The sequence below is a fragment of the Bufo bufo genome, chromosome 3 (genome assembly GCF_905171765.1).
Source record: "Bufo bufo chromosome 3, aBufBuf1.1, whole genome shotgun sequence".
NCBI classification, from domain to species: domain Eukaryota; kingdom Metazoa; phylum Chordata; class Amphibia; order Anura; family Bufonidae; genus Bufo; species Bufo bufo.
In genome coordinates, this window is record NC_053391.1 from 133,557,165 (window position 1) to 133,573,693 (window position 16,529).

Sequence of the window (16,529 nt, forward strand, 5' to 3'; positions counted from 1 at the left end):
TGAACCCGGACATAGCCTGTTCTTCACCCCTTCAGTCCCTCTGAGTGGAGCATCGGAGTATTTCATGCAGGTCAAGGGCTGTTTGTTTACATTTTTACATTGCTAGTCGGAGGCTTCCACCTAGCAGTGTTCCTGTTAATATCACCAGCACTAATGGGCAGTCTTTAGCGCTGCCCTAGGCTGTTTTACAGGCTAGGGCAGCGCTAAAGGCTGCCCATTAGTGCCGGTGACATGACCAGGAACACTGCTAGGCAGAAACTTCCGCCTAGCATACTGTAAGAAAGCCTGGTAGGTCACCTGATATGAAGAAATGCTCCGATGCTCCATTCAGAGAGGCTGGAGGGGTGAAGAAGGGGTTATGTGCAGGTTCAGCTCTGAACCTGGGCATGCCCTTTAAATATTACTTTTTATAAATATATTCCCAAATGCCTTTCATTAGCTATGATGGCTCGTTTTGTCTGGGGAGTAATCATTAGGAAAAATAAAATGGCCACTGTCCTATTAGTACACATTGTCCTAACGACAGAGAAGGACAAGTTACTTTACAACACTGAGTTAAAGGTCTGCCTCATCCTCCTCTCTGCTCTACTTGACAGGGATTATAGTCTTGAATACAGCTGATAAGCACTTTAGCTGAATCTCTGTAGGAATGGAGTCCCTGAGGAGTCATGAAGTACAGAGGACAGACAGGATAGGATGTGGTAATGTGGGGCTGTGGTAATGGAGACTGCATACAAGTGCTGCTGCTCATTACCACATCCCCACCATCCTCTCTGTACTTCATATCTCCTCATGAACTCCGTTCCTACAGAGATTCAGCTGAAGATCATATTAAACTGTATTCAGGATCATAATCCCTGACACGCAGAGCAGAGAGGAGGATGAGGCAGGTCTTTACCTCAGTTTTGTGAAGTAACTTGTCCTGCTGTTTAGGACAGGTTTTGTGTGTACTTATAGGACGCCGGCCATTTTGTTTTCCCTGATGATTGCTCCCTAGACAAAACGAGCCATTACAACTAATAAAAGGTATTTGGGAATATATTTATAATAAGGTAATATTTAAGTATTTTCATTTTCTTCCCAGAGAACCCCTTTAACCACTTCACATCCGCCCATAGGATATAAACATCCTATAGGTGGATGTTTATCTCTGAATGGACGTTCTGGAAAGTCCATTCAGAGAAGGCAGCTGCACGCTAATCGTGCAGCTGCTGAGCGGGGGGCCTGCTGTCAGTTACAGCATGCCACCCCTGAGAGAAAGCAGGGATAGTTCCCGGGTGTCTCTGCCTTCTAGATCGCTGCATACACAGCACTCAGCGAGCGCTGTGTATACAGATCACGAAGCACTATGCGACCACCGGGGCCAGGAGAGGGCAGGAGCTGTCGGGTCTTCTACAGACCTCGATCAGCCCTGCACTGAGGCTGTACAGCGTTGTATTATGCTGTACAGCCTCTCTGGAGGCTGTATTTCCCCTGCAACTGGAGCTACTACACTGCTCAAAAAAATAAAGGGAACACTTAAACAACACAATGTAACACCAAGTCAATCACACTTCTGTGAAATCAAACTGTCCACTTAGGAAGCAACACTGAGTGACAATCAATTTCACATGCTGTTGTGCAAATGGGATAGACAACAGGTGGAAATTATAGGCAATTAGCAAGACACCCCCAATAAAGGAATGGTTCTGCAGGTGGTGACCACCGGCCACTTCTCAGTTCCTATGCTTCCTGGCTGATGTTTTGGTCACTTTTGAATGCTGGCGGTGCTTTCACTCTAGTGGTAGCATGAGACGGAGTCTACAACCCACAAAAGTGGCTCAGGTAGTGCAGCTTATCCAGGATGGCACATCAATGCGAGCTGTGGCAAGAAGGTTTGCTGTGTCTGTCAGCGTAGTGTCCAGAGCATGGAGGCGCTACCAGGAGACAGGCCAGTACATCAGGAGACGTGGAGGGGGCCGTAGGAGGGCAACAACCCAGCAGCAGGACCGCTACCTCCGCATTTGTGCAAGGAGGAACAGGAGGAGCACTGCCAGAGCCCTGCAAAATGATCTCCAGCAGGCCACAAATGTGCATGTGTCTGCTCAAACGGTCAGAAACAGACTCCATAAGGGTGATATGAGGGCCCGACATCCACAGGTGGGGGTTGTGCTTACAGCCCAACACCGTGCAGGACGTTTGGCATTTGCCAGAAAACACCAAGATTGGCAAATTCGCCACTGGCGCCCTGTGCTCTTCACAGATGAAAGCAGGTTCACACTGAGCACATGTGACAGACGTGACAGAGTCTGGAGACGCCGTGGAGAACGTTCTGCTGCCTGCAACATCCTCCAGCATGACCGGTTTGGCATTGGGTCAGTAATGGTGTGGGGTGGCATTTCTTTGGAGGGCCGCACAGCCCTCCATGTGCTCGCCAGAGGTAGCCTGACTGCCATTAGGTACCGAGATGAGATCCTCAGACCCCTTGTGAGACCATATGCTGGTGCGGTTGGCCCTGGGTTCCTCCTAATGCAAGACAATGCTAGACCTCATGTGGCTGGAGTGTGTCAGCAGTTCCTGCAAGACGAAGGCATTGATGCTATGGACTGGCCCGCCCATTCCCCAGACCTGAATCCAATGGAGCACATCTGGGACATCACGTCTCGCTCTATCCACCAACGTCACGTTGCACCACAGACTGTCCAGGAGTTGGCAGATGCTTTAGTCCAGGTCTGGGAGGAGATCCCTCAGGAGACCGTCCGCCACCTCATCAGGAGCACGTGGAGGCCACACACACTACTGAGCCTCATTTTGACTTGTTTTAAGGACATTACATCAAAGTTGGATCAGCCTGTAGTGTGTTTTTCCACTTTAATTTTGAGGGTGACTCCAAATCCAGACCTCCATGGGTTAAAAAATGTGATTTCAATTTTTTTTTTTTTGTGTGATTTTGTTGTCAGCACATTCAACTATGTAAAGAACAAAGTATTTCAGAAGAATATTTAATTAATTCAGATCTAGGATGTGTTATTTTTGTGTTCCCTTTATTTTTTTGAGCAGTGTATGTTAGCCCCAGTTACAGGAGAAATCAATAGTGAAAAAAATAAATAAAGTGAAGGTGAATGTCCCCCAGAGGTCTTGTATGACCTTATGGGGACGCAAAGTGTAAAAAAAAAAAAAGTTTCACATGTAAAAGAAATGAATTCCCCAATTAGGTAATTTAAAAAATTGTTAAAAATAGAACAAAAATAAATAAAATAGACATATTTGGTATTGCTGCGTCCGTAACGACTGGCTCTATAAATATATCACATGAGCCACCCCGTCCAATAAACACCATAAAAAAATATAAAAACTGTGTCAAAAAAAGCCATTTTTGTCACCTTACATCACAAAAAGTGCAACTCCAAGTGATCAAAAATGGTACCAATAAAACCGTCACCTCATCCTAAAAAAAATTAGCCCCTACATAAAATTGCTAACAAAATAAAAAAAACGATAGCTCTCAGAACATGGAGACATTAAAACATCATTTTTTTGTTTCAAAAATGCTATTATTGTATTAAAGTGAAATAAATGAAAAAAAGTATACATATTAGGTATCGCCGCATCCGTAACAACCAGCTCTATAAAAATATCACATGACCCAACCCCTAAAACAGTGCCAAAAAAGCTATTTGTTGTTACCTTACATCGCAAAAATTGCAATACCAAGCGATTAAAAAGACATATGCCCCCCAAAATAGTACCAATAAAACAGTCACCTCATCCCGCAAAAAATTAGACTTTACCTAAGACAATCGGTCAAAAAATAAAAAAAACTATGTCTCTCAGACAATGGAGACACTAAAATACGTTTTTTTTTCTTCAAAACTGCTATTATTGTGTTAAAGTCAAATAAATAAAAAAAAGTTGACATATTAGGTATTTCTGCATCCGTAGGAAAAAGCTCTATAAAAATATCACATGACCTAACCCCACAGGCGAACACCATACAAAAAAAATAATTTTTGTCACCTAACATCACATAAAGTGCAACACCAAGCGATCAAAAAGGCATATGGCTCGTAGATCATACGAGTGTATTACTGTAGTGCAGTGGCGGCATGAAGCGCGCAGCGTCATAGCAACCAATGATGCCATGCGCTCCTGCTGTCAGCAGGATGCCAGGCCAGGATGCCACGGACCGCTTACGTCCGTGTTCCACGGCCGTGTGCATTCGGCCTTCGGCTCTGTCAGGAAGGGGGAAATGGGCCGGATGTGAAGTGGTTAAATGGGTTATCCTATGACTAATGTAAAAAAGGAAAATCAGACATCATTATAGCACATGGCAGTCTCTTTCTAACAAAGCTCTGTACTTCGCATGGATCCAGAGATCTCCCCATTTATTGCTCTGCTAGATTTATGTCAAGCTGACAGCTCAAGGGGAGTGTCTTTTCTGCTTCAGCTCAGGGGGCGTGTCTCAGCTCTCCCTATCACAACTCAGGATGCAGTTGAAGGAAGAAACTGATCATGTGTGGCCACCTCAGTGAGCAGGACAAAGAAATAAGAAAAACAAGCAGCAGGTGGCGCTATACAGATACATTTTATTAAATAACTCAGTGGCTATGCTAAATTTTTAATTACATGCACTTACAAAAGAATTCAGATCCAGGTGCTGTTTTGAAAACGGTAGAATATTTTTTGTGGGACAAACCCTTTAAAGTACACCCGTTGAACGAAATCACCACATTTTCATTAATATGGTAATGGGTTAATGTGTTTATGTTTATAATGATTATGTATATGAGTGAACTACCTAATTAATATATCTATTTGTCTGCAGATGGTCAAAACAACAATGTGAAGGAAGGAGGTATGTTCAGTATTCAGAATTTTCTATACATTTGGGTAAGACCGAATGCAACATTGGTTGCTATGACGCCGTGGGCTTCATGCCGCCGCTGCACTACAGGAATACACTCGTATGATCTAAGCCCCATGATTTATCAAAAAAAGGGCTGAGTTGCATTACCAGCAATACAACATAGATACCCAACAAGCCCCCTTAACCTCTTGGGGGCACATGACGTATCGGTACGTCATGATGTCCCGGTACCTAAGGACACATGACATACCGGTACGTCATGTGTAGTTCCGATCCCCGCCGCGCGGCGGGCGGTGATCGGAACAAGGTGCCTGCGCGGGGGGGGGGGGTCCTGTGATCCCCCGTGTCGGTGATCGCAGCAAACCGCAGGTCAATTCAGACCTGCGGTTTGCTGCGTTTCTGGGTTATTCGGGTCTCTGGGAACCCGATAACCCGGAACAGGATGGTGATCGGTGGTGTGATAATACACCACCAATCACCATCGTGCAATCCTGACAGGTGATGGTGACATCACCTCTCAGGATCGGCTCTGATTGGCTGCAGGGGCGGGCGGGAGGTTCAAATTATTGCAGCGGATCTCCAGAGCCAGCACCCCCTTCTGACTCTCCACAGTGCCATCTGGCACTAAAAGGTATTTAGGGTAAGGTTAGGGACAGGTTAGCTTAGGCAGGCATATTAAGGGAAAGTTAGTGGAAAAAAAAAAAGAGTGTTTGGGGTCCACAGCACAGCACTGTGTGACCCTAGACCCCCCAGGGGTGCTGCAGCTTTCCCCCCTGCCCCGCCCTTCCCCCCCACATTTTTTGGGGCGCAAGCAGTTTTATTTATTTTTTATGCGTACGCTGACTGTGGCCGGCTTTCTTAGCGTCCGGCCACAGTTCGCGCATTGCACACCCCACCGCTGATCAGCGAGTTAGAATTTTTATATTTTATTTTTTCACATTTTTTGGCCTTTTTTTTTTTTTGTTAGTTTTAGGGCAAAGTCTGCGAACACCCGTGCCCCCACACACACGCACACTAAATAAAGAATTCCACGCACGCACACACACACACACTCCCCTATGGCCCGCTGGATGTTCTCGGCCGAGGAGGAATACACCCAGCTTGCCTCCGACTCCGAGAGCCCAGTGAGGACGAGGATGACCCCATTTTCCTTTTGTCATCCGCGTCCTCATCATCTAGCGATGATGATGAGTCCCCAAGGCGGCGGGGACCGCCATGCTAGGGACCCTGTGGCCCACACTAGTACGATTCCTGATTTTGTTGGCCAACCAGGAATCCAGATTCCCACAGTGGGCTTCACTGAATATGACTATTTTAGACTTTGTGAACCTGATGGTGAAGCAAACGAACGTGTTCGCCCAACAGGGCCGGTGGCTGGACTCCGGTCAGTGCAGCCGAGATGAGCCGAGATGAGGACGTTTTGGGGCCTCGTACTGCACATGGGCCTAGTTAAAAAACCCAGTGTCAGGCATTACTGGAGTGGGGACGTCCTCTACCAGACCCCACTTTACAGTACGGCCATGACACGTACCCGGTTTGAGGCCATCTGGAAATGCCTGCATTATGCAGATAATGCAGCATGTCCCCCAGAAGGTGATCCTGCCTATGAGCGCCTGTACAAAATCAGGCCGGTCATCGATCCCTTTGGGGCCAAATTTTTGGAGGCCTATGTACCTGGAAGGGAGGTCGCGGTTGATGAGTCTCTCATTGCTTTCAAGGGGAGACTCATTTTCCGCCAGTATGTTCCCTCTAAGTGGGCGAGGTATGGCGTGAAGCTGTACAAACTTTGTGAGAGTACCTCAGGGTACACTTACAAGTTTTGTGTGTACGAGGGGCGAGATTCCCGTATTGAACCCCCAGAATGTCCCCCCACTCTGGGTGTTAGCGGGAAACTTGTGTGGGACCTTATGCACCCACTGCTAGATAAGGGTTACCACTTGTACGTGGATAACTTTTATACTAGTATCCCCTTGTTCCAGTCCCTCGCCGCCAGATCCACGTCCGCTTGTGGGACTGTGCGGAAAAATCAACGCGGCATCCCTACCCACCGCCTCCAGGTACCTATTCCCAGGGGTGAGACCTGTGCCCTTACCAGTAGAAACCTGTTGCTGGTCAGATATAAGGACAAGAGGGATGTCCTTGAACTGTCCACAATTCATGCTAACGGCATCACCCCTGTCCCTGTGCGAGGCAACAGTCCTCAAGCCCGATTGTATTGTCGACTACAATCGGTATATGGGAGTAGTTGATCTCTCTGATCAAGTGCTCAAGCCATATAATGCCATGCGCAAAACCCGGGCTCTTTTGTGCTGTCCCGGAACGCTGGCAACACAGGGAAATTCCTCCAGTTCTATGAGGCAGTCCTCAAGGCCCTGATCTTTTCTGACCGTGAAAGAGCAGGCCGGAGTACCTCGGGAACTGTAGGTGCCCGGGTCGTCCCTGGCCAACACTTTCCAGGTGTGGTCCCCCATACTGGAAAGAAGGGACAGACCCAAAAAAGGTGCAGAGTGTGTCACAGGAGGGGGATACGGAAGGACACCACCACTCAGTGTGACACGTGCCCCGATCATCCGGGCCTCTGCATTATTGGTTGCTTCAGGGAGTACCACACTTCCATGGAGTACTAAATTTATAATCCCCTTCCCTAATTTTTATTCCATTTAGCCACTGACAATCGGAAAAAAAAAACTATGGTTCTCAGACTTGAGACACTAAAACAAAAAAAAAATGTTTAAAAAATATTATTTTGTAAAACTAAAATAAATAAAAAAAAGTTTACATATTAGGTATCGCTGCATCCGTAAGAATCTGCTCTATAAAAATACCCCATGACCTAACCCCTAAGATGAACACGGTCAAAAAAATAAAATAAAAACGATGCAAAAAAGGTATTTTTGTTGTCACCTTACATCACAAATAGTGTAATAGCAAGCGATCAAAAAGTCATATGCCCCCTAAAATAGTGCCAATAAAACCGTCCTCTCATCCCACAAAAAATGAGCCCCTACCTAAGATAATCGGCTAAAAAAAACAAAAAACTGACTCTTAGACTATGGAGATACTAAGATGTTTTTTTTTGTTTATAAAAGGATAATATAGTGTAAAACCTAAATAAATAAATAAAAAGTAGACATATTAGGTATCGCCGCGTCCGTAAGAATCTGCTATATAAAAATACCCTATGAACACCGTCAAAAAAATAAAATAAAAACGGTGCCAAACAAAACTGTCACGGGGTTCCGAAGGTGCACTCGGTCCCCCATTTCCCGCAGACCTGTTGCTTAGCTTTGGGAACGAGGACTTGACCTCATTCCCAGGGTGGCTCCCTGCTCCTAGTCTGCCTTGAGCGCCGAGCTGATCACTCGGTGCTCGACTGGTTGGTCTGCCGGTCATGTGACGCTGGCCACATCACATGACCCTCACTCCCCACTATAAATACAGGCAGCCTGCTGGCCACAGGTTGCCTGTTAATTTCTAGGTTCCTGGCTATTTTTTGGACTACTGAATACTTACCTGATCCTGTTCCCTGACGATCCTCTGCCTGCTCCTCCTGTACTGCGCATCCATCCTGGTATTGTGACCTCGGCTCCCACCTGACTACTCTCTTAGGACTCCTCTTGTACTTCGCTACTCTCCTGGTATTTGACCCCGGCTTCTCCTGACCATTCTTTGCTTAATCCGTTGTACTGCGTAGCTCTCTTGGTTATGACCCGGTCCGTTCATGTTCCGTATTTTGTCTTGTCTGTCTTCCCTGCACATATCCTAAGTTAGGGACTGCCGTCCAGTTGTCCCCTGTCATCAGGACTCGTGAGGGAAGTAGGCAGGGCCAGGGGTGAGGGTGGAGCGCAGTGGTCACTACCCTTCCCCCTGTGTGTGTGTGGACGTGACCGTTACAAAAACTTAATATTTATTACCCTGATTCTGAAGTTTACAGAAACACCCCATATGTGGTCGTAAACTGCTGTATGACCAAACGGCAGGGTGCAGAAGGAAAGGAACGCCGTATGGTTTCTGGAAGGCAGATTTTGATGGCCTTTTTTTTTGGCACCATGTCCCATTTGATGAAACCCCTGATGCACCCCTAGAGTAGAAACTCCATAAAAGTGACCCCATCTAAGAAACTACACCCCTCAAGATATTCAAAACTGATTTTACAAACTTTATTAACCCTTTAGGTGTTCCTCAACAGTTTATGGCAAATGGAAATGAAATTTTAGAATTTCTATTTTTGGTAACCTTGCCTCACAAAAATGTAATATAGAGCAACCAAAAATCATATGTACCCTAAAAATAGTCCCAACAAAACTGCCACCTTAACCCGTAGTTTCCAAAATAGGGTCACTTTTATGGATTTTCTACTCTTGGGGTGCATCAGGAGGGCTTCAAATGGGACATGGTGTAAATAAACCAGTCCAGCAAAATCTGCCTTCCAAAAACCACCCTTGCTTTGTTACTGGAAAAAATTGATTAAAATGGAAAATCTATTTTTAATACCTTGAGGGGTGTAGTTTATAGAATGGGGTCATTTTTGGGTGGTTTCTATTATGTAAGCCTCACAAAGTGACTTCAGTCCTGAAATGGTCCTTAAAAAGTGGGTTTTTGAAAATTTCGGAACAATTTCAAGATTTGCTTCTAAACTTCTAAGCCATGTAACGTCCCCAAAAAATAAAATGTCATTCCCAAAATGATCCAAACATGAAGTAGACATATGAGGAATGTAAAATAATAGCTATTTTTGGAGGTATTACTATCTGTTATAAAAGTAGAAAAATAAAAATTTGGAAATTTGCTAATTTTTCTATTTTTTTTTATAAATTTGGTATTTTTTTAGAAATAAAAATTATATTTTTTTACTCCATTTTACCAGTGTCATGAAGTACAATATGTGACGAAAAAACTATCTCAGAATGGCCTGGATAAGTAAAAGCGGTTTAAAGTTATTAACACATAAAGTGACACTGGTCAGATTTGCAAAAAATGGCCTGGTCCTTCAAGGTGAAAATACTTAAATATTACTTTATAATAAATATATTCAATCACAGAAAATAATGCACTATAATATTATTATAGTGCATTATTTTCTGTGATTGTATAAATGTAGCCATGTACATCCGCAACATTTATTATCATATCGTGCAGGATGTTTTATATATTTTTTTCCGTGATTTATAATAAATATATTCCCAAATACGTTCATTAGTTATAATGTCTTGTTTTGTCTGGGGAGAAATCATCAGGGGAAATAAAAAGGCTGCCATTCTATTAGTTCACACAAAGCCTGTCCTAATCACACAGTAGGACAAATTGCTTTAGAACAGTGAGCTGAAGAGCTGCCTCATCCTCCTCTCTGCTCATTTGTTTGGGATTATAATCCTGAATACAACTGGTATGATCTTCAGCTGAATCTGTGTAGAAATACAGTTCATGAGAACATGAAGTACAGAGAGGAGGGTGGGGATGTAGGTAATGAGTATCAGTACTTGTATGCAGTCATTACCACAGCAACACATTACCACAGTCTGCCATGCCTCTCTTCTGTGTGCTTCAGCTGTCTCCCTATGAACTCTATTCCCACAGAGATTTGGCTGAAGATCTTATCAGCTGTATTCAGGATCATAATCCATGATGAGTAGAGCAGAGAGAAGGTTGAGGCAGCTCTTTAGCTCAGAGTTGTGATGTAACTTGTCCTCCTGTGTGATTAGGACAGATTTTGTGTGTACTAATAGGACGGTGACCAATTTTTACTCCTAATGATTGCTCTCTAGACAAAATGAACCATTAAAACTAATGAAAAGTATTTGGGAATATATTTATCATAAAGAAATATTTAAGCATTTTCATTTTCTTAGTTCCCAGAGAACCCTTCAATGACCATCGATACGGGTTTCTACGGCAGTCATTAATGGTATTTATTTCTAGACCACCAGCCTTTTACTGTGGCCAGGATTAAGTGCTGCAGAGATCTATGCAGTGGAGAGCATGGGCTCAGCTCTAACATTAAAGCCAGGCTCCTGCTCTTATGGTCTGGATCAGCAGAAGCACTGATCTAGGCTGTTTTACCCCTTAGATGCCACAGTCAACAGTGACTGCAGCATCTAAGTGGTTTAGACGAATGGAGACATTGGCACCACAAATGCGATTGTAGGGTGCCTATTTGTCATCATGGTAGTTTTGGGCCTAATGGAAGCCCTATGCCTGCCTTCAGTGTATCCTGGTTAGACTGAGCCTCTCTGGTGCAGCCTGCTGGTGATTGTCACTATAGCACAGACAGTATGATATTCTGGACTGCATCATTAGTACTAGTACTAGTCCCCTCGTAAATGGTTAAAAAAGTTTTAAAAAGTTTTAAATAAAAAAAATTTCCAATACACACTTTCCATTGGAAAAAAAAAAGTTTTTCAATGCAAAAATAAAATCCCCCCACATATTTGGTATTACCACATCTGTTAACGATCTGGTCTATATGATTATCATGTAATTTAACCCATATGGTGAATGCCGTAAAACAAAGAAAAAAAACTAAGCTAGAATTGCTGTTTTTTGCTTATTCGTCACACAAAAAAATTAATAAAAGCAATCAAAAAGATGAGGGAATCAGATCATAAAAAACAGGATTCGTTATGAATTTTTCTGAATTTTGTTCGTTTTGGATGAATGCAGTAAAACGGTGCTCAGCACCATATTACGACACGTCAGCGGGAAAAACACCAGGGAGGAAGAAGAAGAATGCTCACATGACCCTAAGAGGAAGTGGGGGAAGGATAGCTTGCCCTAATTGGCTCCCAGACTGACAGTTAGTCTGGATGAGTCAATCAGTGCTGCAGCAGGCAAGGAGGTGCCCTAGCGGAACGAACCGAACATCATTCTGTTCCTGAACAGTGACTGAGGGTGGAGTGGTCTTTCAGTGTCTGACAGAAAACGATCTTAGGGACAGTGTACAGTTACAATCAAGCTTCTATTCTACTTCCAGGGGCATTGAAAGGAAAGGCTAGAATTAGAGGTTCAGAGAAAGCTGTCAGCCAGGGAGTGAGAGGTGAGGAGCTAAGGCTGGATGTCCCTGGCAGTACGTTGTAGCTGCAATTACTGCTTTATAACACAGCAGTAGCAGCTCCAGAACTTCAAAATCAGCTACCTGCAAGGACATTTCTTTATTATAATTTTTTTTGTTTGCCATTTTAACAGAAATAAAAAAAATTGTGAGGGGGGATAAGCTCAAAATTGTACAACACGTGTTTTACCATCTAAAGGTAGCATTTGAAATCTCAGGGAAAACGCCTGAAATACTAGTCCGAACTCCTTGTCAGGGCATCTCCACACAGTTCATTTTTATTTTTTTTGTTTACGTTTAGGAAAATAGCATATGTGTGTCTTACAATACACAGGGTAGCGGACAATTATATCTGTGAGTGGTAATGTGAAATACTAGGCTATAATCCATGTAGGTGCATCTACACACAGTAGAATTTTTTTTAAGTTTATGTGTGGAAATATTCAAGGGGTATGAATACTTCAAGGATAAATATATCTCTTAGTGATAATGTGAAATACTACATGGAAATCTATTTCTGTGCATGAATTCCATTCCTAAAGAAATTCATCTGAAGATCATAATAAACTTGATTCAGTATCATAATCCCTCAAAAGTAGTTGTGTGTTGAGCAGGGTTGTGAACTAACTTGTATTGCTGTGTGATTAGGACAGGTGATCCGTATGTACTAATAGAACGGCGGCCATTTTATTTCTCCTAATGATTGCTCCCTAGACAAAATGAGCCATTTTAACTAATGAAAGTTATTTGGGAATATATTTATAGTAAAGTAATATTTAAGTATTTTCATTTTCTTAATTCCCAGGGAACCCCTCTAAATGTGTTATCCCATGACTAATTTGAAAGGAAATTCAGACATCATATAGTACATGACAGTCTCTTTCTAACAAAGCTCACATGGATCCAGAGATCTCCCCATTCATTGCTCTACTAGATTTATAACAAGCTGACAGCTCAAGGGGAGTGTATTTTCTGCTGCAGCTAAGGGGGCGTGTCCATAACCCCTTAGATGCTGCAATTAATAGCAGTTGAAGGAAGAAATTATGTATATGAGTGAATTACCTAATTAATATATCTATTCGTCTGCAGATGGTTAAAATAACAATGTGAAGGAAGGAGGTATGTTCAATATTCAGCACTTTGTATACATTTGGGTAAGCCCCATGATTTATCAAAAAAAGGGCTGAGTTGGATTACCAGCAAGACAACATAGGTACCCAACGAGCCCCCTTAAATTAAGAAAATAATATTACTGAAAATACTTAAATATTACTTTATAGTAAACATATTCCCAAATACCTTTCATTAGTTATAATGGCTTGTTTTGTCTTGGGGTGCAATCATTAAGGGGGAAATAAAATAGCCGCCATGCTATTAGTCCATACAAAGCCTGTCCTAATCACTAAAGATCTTATCAGTTGTATTCAGGGTCATGATCCCTGACAAGTAGGAGAGGAGGATGAGGCAGCTCTTTAGGTCAGAGTTGTGAAATAACTTGTCCTCCAGTGTGATTAGGACAGAATTTGTGTGTACTGGTAGGACATCTGTCATTTTATTTCTCCTAATGATTGCTCTCTAGACAAAACAAACCATTTAAACTAATAAAAGGTAGTTGGAAATATATTTATATTAATGTAATATTTAAGCATTTTCATTTTCTTAATTCCTGGAGAACCCCTTCAATAACCACCGATACGGGTTTCTATGTCGGTCATTAATGTGCCTTATTCCTAAACCACCAGCCTTTTACTATGGCCAGGAATAAGTGCTTTAGAGATCCAGAGAGTGGAGAGCGTGGTCGACTTAGCTCTAATATAAAAGTCCGGCTCCTGCTCTTATGGTCTGGACCAGCAGAAGTGCAGATCTGGGCTGTTTAACCCCTTAGATGACGCAATTAATAGCGACTGCAGCATCTAAGGCTACTTTCACACTAGCGGCAGGACGGATCCGACAGGCTGTTCACCATCAGATCCATTCACTGTGATATTCTATTTCAGTTTCACAAAGTTTGAATGCACTTTATTAACCTACATTACTTCTTCTTAGAATTTCCGAAAGACTGCAGTGAAATCCCACGGTACAAAGACAGTGGTGTCTACGTCATACGTCCTACAGGCTTACACCCGCTGATTGTGTACTGTGACATGACTACAGAGAGTGGGGGTTGGATTGTCATTCAGCGCAATAGCTTCAACTCAGAGATAACCTGGGATGAATCTTGGACCACTTACAAATATGGCTTTGGTAATGTGGAGAAGGACTACTGGTTGGGCTTGGAGTATCTCCATCACATTACTAAGCAGAAAGTCTATCAGGTGCGGTTTGTGATTCTGGATGATAAAAATGAAGAGAAATATGCTGATTACAACTACTTTAGAATAGAAGATAAGGTTAATGGCTACAGATTGAGACTGGGCAGCTATACAGGCACTGCAGGAGATTCCATGTCTTCAGTTCAGCCAGGAGCCACACATGATAACATGAAGTTCTCATCAAAGGACAAAGACCAAGATATCCACTCTTCTAACTGTGCATCCAGCAATGCTGGTGCATGGTGGTATGCTGCCTGCCTAGCTTCCAAGCTCAACAACAAAAATGGGATTCAATGGTATGGACTGTGTGCTGGTACTTGTAAAGGATCCACAATAATGATCCGTCCAGCTGATTACTGCATATATTAATTTTTTCAAAAAATTATTAATTTAGACTTGCAGAACTAAAAATTATTTGATCTAGATGCGTTGCTTGTTATCATATACTGTAATAGCTTTCATGGGTCCTGTAAAAATGGAAACCATGGTACGTATCAGTGCCAACAATGTCTTAATGGATTTTAATACCTACCCATTATCTATAGTCATTCTTATAATTAAAGGGTCCATACAATAGACCATAATACTTAGGGCCAACAGACTACCCCACTAGAAGACCTCAACAATTGCAGTTTATCCTGCGCTATCAGGACTTATTTGCAACTCACATGCTTATAGGCTAGCGGGACATTAATAGGGTAACTCAGTCAGGCTGGAGATCTTTGAAGGCACCAGGGTCAGTTGACGTCCTCTGTGGGATAGAGTGGAGGCAACATGGCTTCCAGATTCTGTGGGACAACTAGTTGGACTATGCCCAGTTTGCCATGGTAGAAGTATACTGAATCTTTGACAGGTGTTTGCATGTTTTTTTTCATGTATTTGGGCATATCTAGCAAAAGTTTTCATTTAAAGGGAACCTGTCATGTAGATATTTGATTATAATCTAACTAATTATATACAATCATTAACTACTAAAAAGTGCCTTAGATGTATTCACTTACTGGTGTGACAGATGGTTACCTCATAATATACACACAAAGATGCCACATGCCACATGCTAATGAGCTGATTTGAGTCCAGCGTGATGTCAGTGAGTCCAGCCTTTTTTTAATTCAGAGCTATAGCCACTCCCCTGCCCACCTGCTGCTGATTCATATGGAAAATAACTGTCAATCAGCAGCAGGTAGGCGGGGAGAGTCAGGAGCTCATAAATATTCATGACTCGTTATTATCAGCTGGAGCTTTTCAATACAAGATGTTAGCAGATTGACTGGGTCAATTAAAGAAAGTGACCAGCATTTTGCTAAGAGAATCAGTCACTTATTTATGTTGCCCTTAGTTAGGACACCATAAAACTGGTGACAGGTTCCCTTTAATTCCATTTACCATAGTTGGGATGTACTGATTTAATTTTTGGCAAGTCTAACCACGTACCTTCACACTTGTGGTATGATGGCTACATGGTTCATGTCAACCATTCATCTCTATGTCTGACTGGCCTTGTATTCCCCCTTCAAAAGCAGCTGTTTGCCAGGAGTGGCTGGAGCAGGACCCACAGTATTTCCGATATAATTAGGGGGGAGACAACCCTCTAAATGAAAGGTATTGTAGAATGCTCCACCATTCAAAGTGAAGTATATATGTCTATCAAGAACTTTAACTAAACTTTTGTTTTTTGTTTTTCTTTTTTACAATAAATTTGTGAGCCTTGTGAATGGGAAAACTGTTAATGTGTTCTTACTTTGTACAATAGTTGCAACACCTACATGACAGATTAAGGTTACTTTGACACTTGCGCTTTTGCCTGATCTGGCAGGGATCAGCAAAAACACTTCCGTTATTGATAAATACAACCATCTGCATCCATTATGAATGGATACGGTTGTATTATCTTTAACATAGCAGTGACGGATCCGGCATAAACACCATTGAAAGTCAATGGGGGACGGATCCGTTTTCTATTGTGTCTGAGAAAACGGGTCTGTCCCCATTGACTTGCATTGTGGGTCATGCCAAATCCGTTTTGCTCCGCATCCTATGATGGAAAGAAAACCGCAGCTTGCTGCGGTTTGCTCTCCGGTACGGGAACGCAACCAAATGGAACGGAATGCATTTTGGACCATTCTGTTCTGTTCAGTTTTGTCCCCATTGACAATGAATAGGGACAAAACTGAAGTGTTTATGGATCTCAATACCAGAAAAGAGTAACGCTAGTGTGAAAGTATCATTAGATAAAAACAGGGAAAGACATGTAGGAGAATAACCACAAAAGAATAGATGGTCGATACAACTTAGTGGTCCCTTTACTGAGTAAGGAAGCTCC

General features: G+C 42.8%; 1 protein-coding gene across 1 annotated transcript; it reads left to right on the top strand.

Annotated features, from left to right (window-relative positions):
* The first annotated feature begins 13,906 nt into the window (after positions 1-13,906).
* LOC120993662 (fibrinogen-like protein 1-like protein) lies at positions 13,907-14,575 on the top strand. Its single transcript, XM_040422141.1, has one exon. The coding sequence runs from the start codon at positions 13,907-13,909 to the stop codon at positions 14,573-14,575; it is 669 nt and encodes a 222-aa protein (XP_040278075.1).
* Positions 14,576-16,529: the final 1,954 nt, after the last annotated feature.